The sequence below is a fragment of the Octopus bimaculoides genome, unplaced genomic scaffold, assembly GCF_001194135.2.
Source record: "Octopus bimaculoides isolate UCB-OBI-ISO-001 unplaced genomic scaffold, ASM119413v2 Scaffold_267511, whole genome shotgun sequence".
Lineage (NCBI taxonomy): Eukaryota > Metazoa > Mollusca > Cephalopoda > Octopoda > Octopodidae > Octopus > Octopus bimaculoides.
The window spans coordinates 1-287 of record NW_026296612.1 but is presented as its reverse complement, the minus strand read 5'-3'; the positions used below and the strand labels follow the sequence as shown (position 1 = coordinate 287).

The 287-nt window shown below is 39.0% G+C and overlaps 1 protein-coding gene across 1 annotated transcript in view; it reads right to left on the bottom strand.

Moving 5' to 3' along the window:
- LOC128251323 (von Willebrand factor A domain-containing protein 5A-like) overlaps positions 1–283 on the bottom strand; it is a gene marked incomplete at both ends in the record, with an annotated part of 544 nt that extends 261 nt beyond the window's left edge. Inside the window, 2 exon segments of the mRNA XM_052978203.1 lie at positions 1–48; positions 50–283. The exon segment at positions 1–48 is cut by the window's left edge and continues 261 nt beyond it. Coding sequence (XP_052834163.1) covers positions 1–48; positions 50–283 — 282 coding nt within the window.
- Positions 284–287: the final 4 nt, after the last annotated feature.

Genomic DNA, 287 nt, shown 5'->3' with positions numbered 1-287 from the left:
TGATGGTGGCATTGAAACTAAACTCTTTTGGTTTAGGTGCATTTTGGTAATTTTCATTTGCAGGAGTAAGACCATATCTGGGATTAAGCACAAATGGCATATAAAATTTCACTGCCCCATCAACTTCACAAGAAAGCTCAGAAACAAGGCATATTTGTAAATGGATCTTTTCGTTAGCTGGAATATTACCTAAGCTATACTCAAAAATATCGCCAGACGTGCTGGTCTCTCGCAACAAAATGGCAGACTGTCCCTTATCTACAGCTTCCTTGTACTCCTTTTTGGCA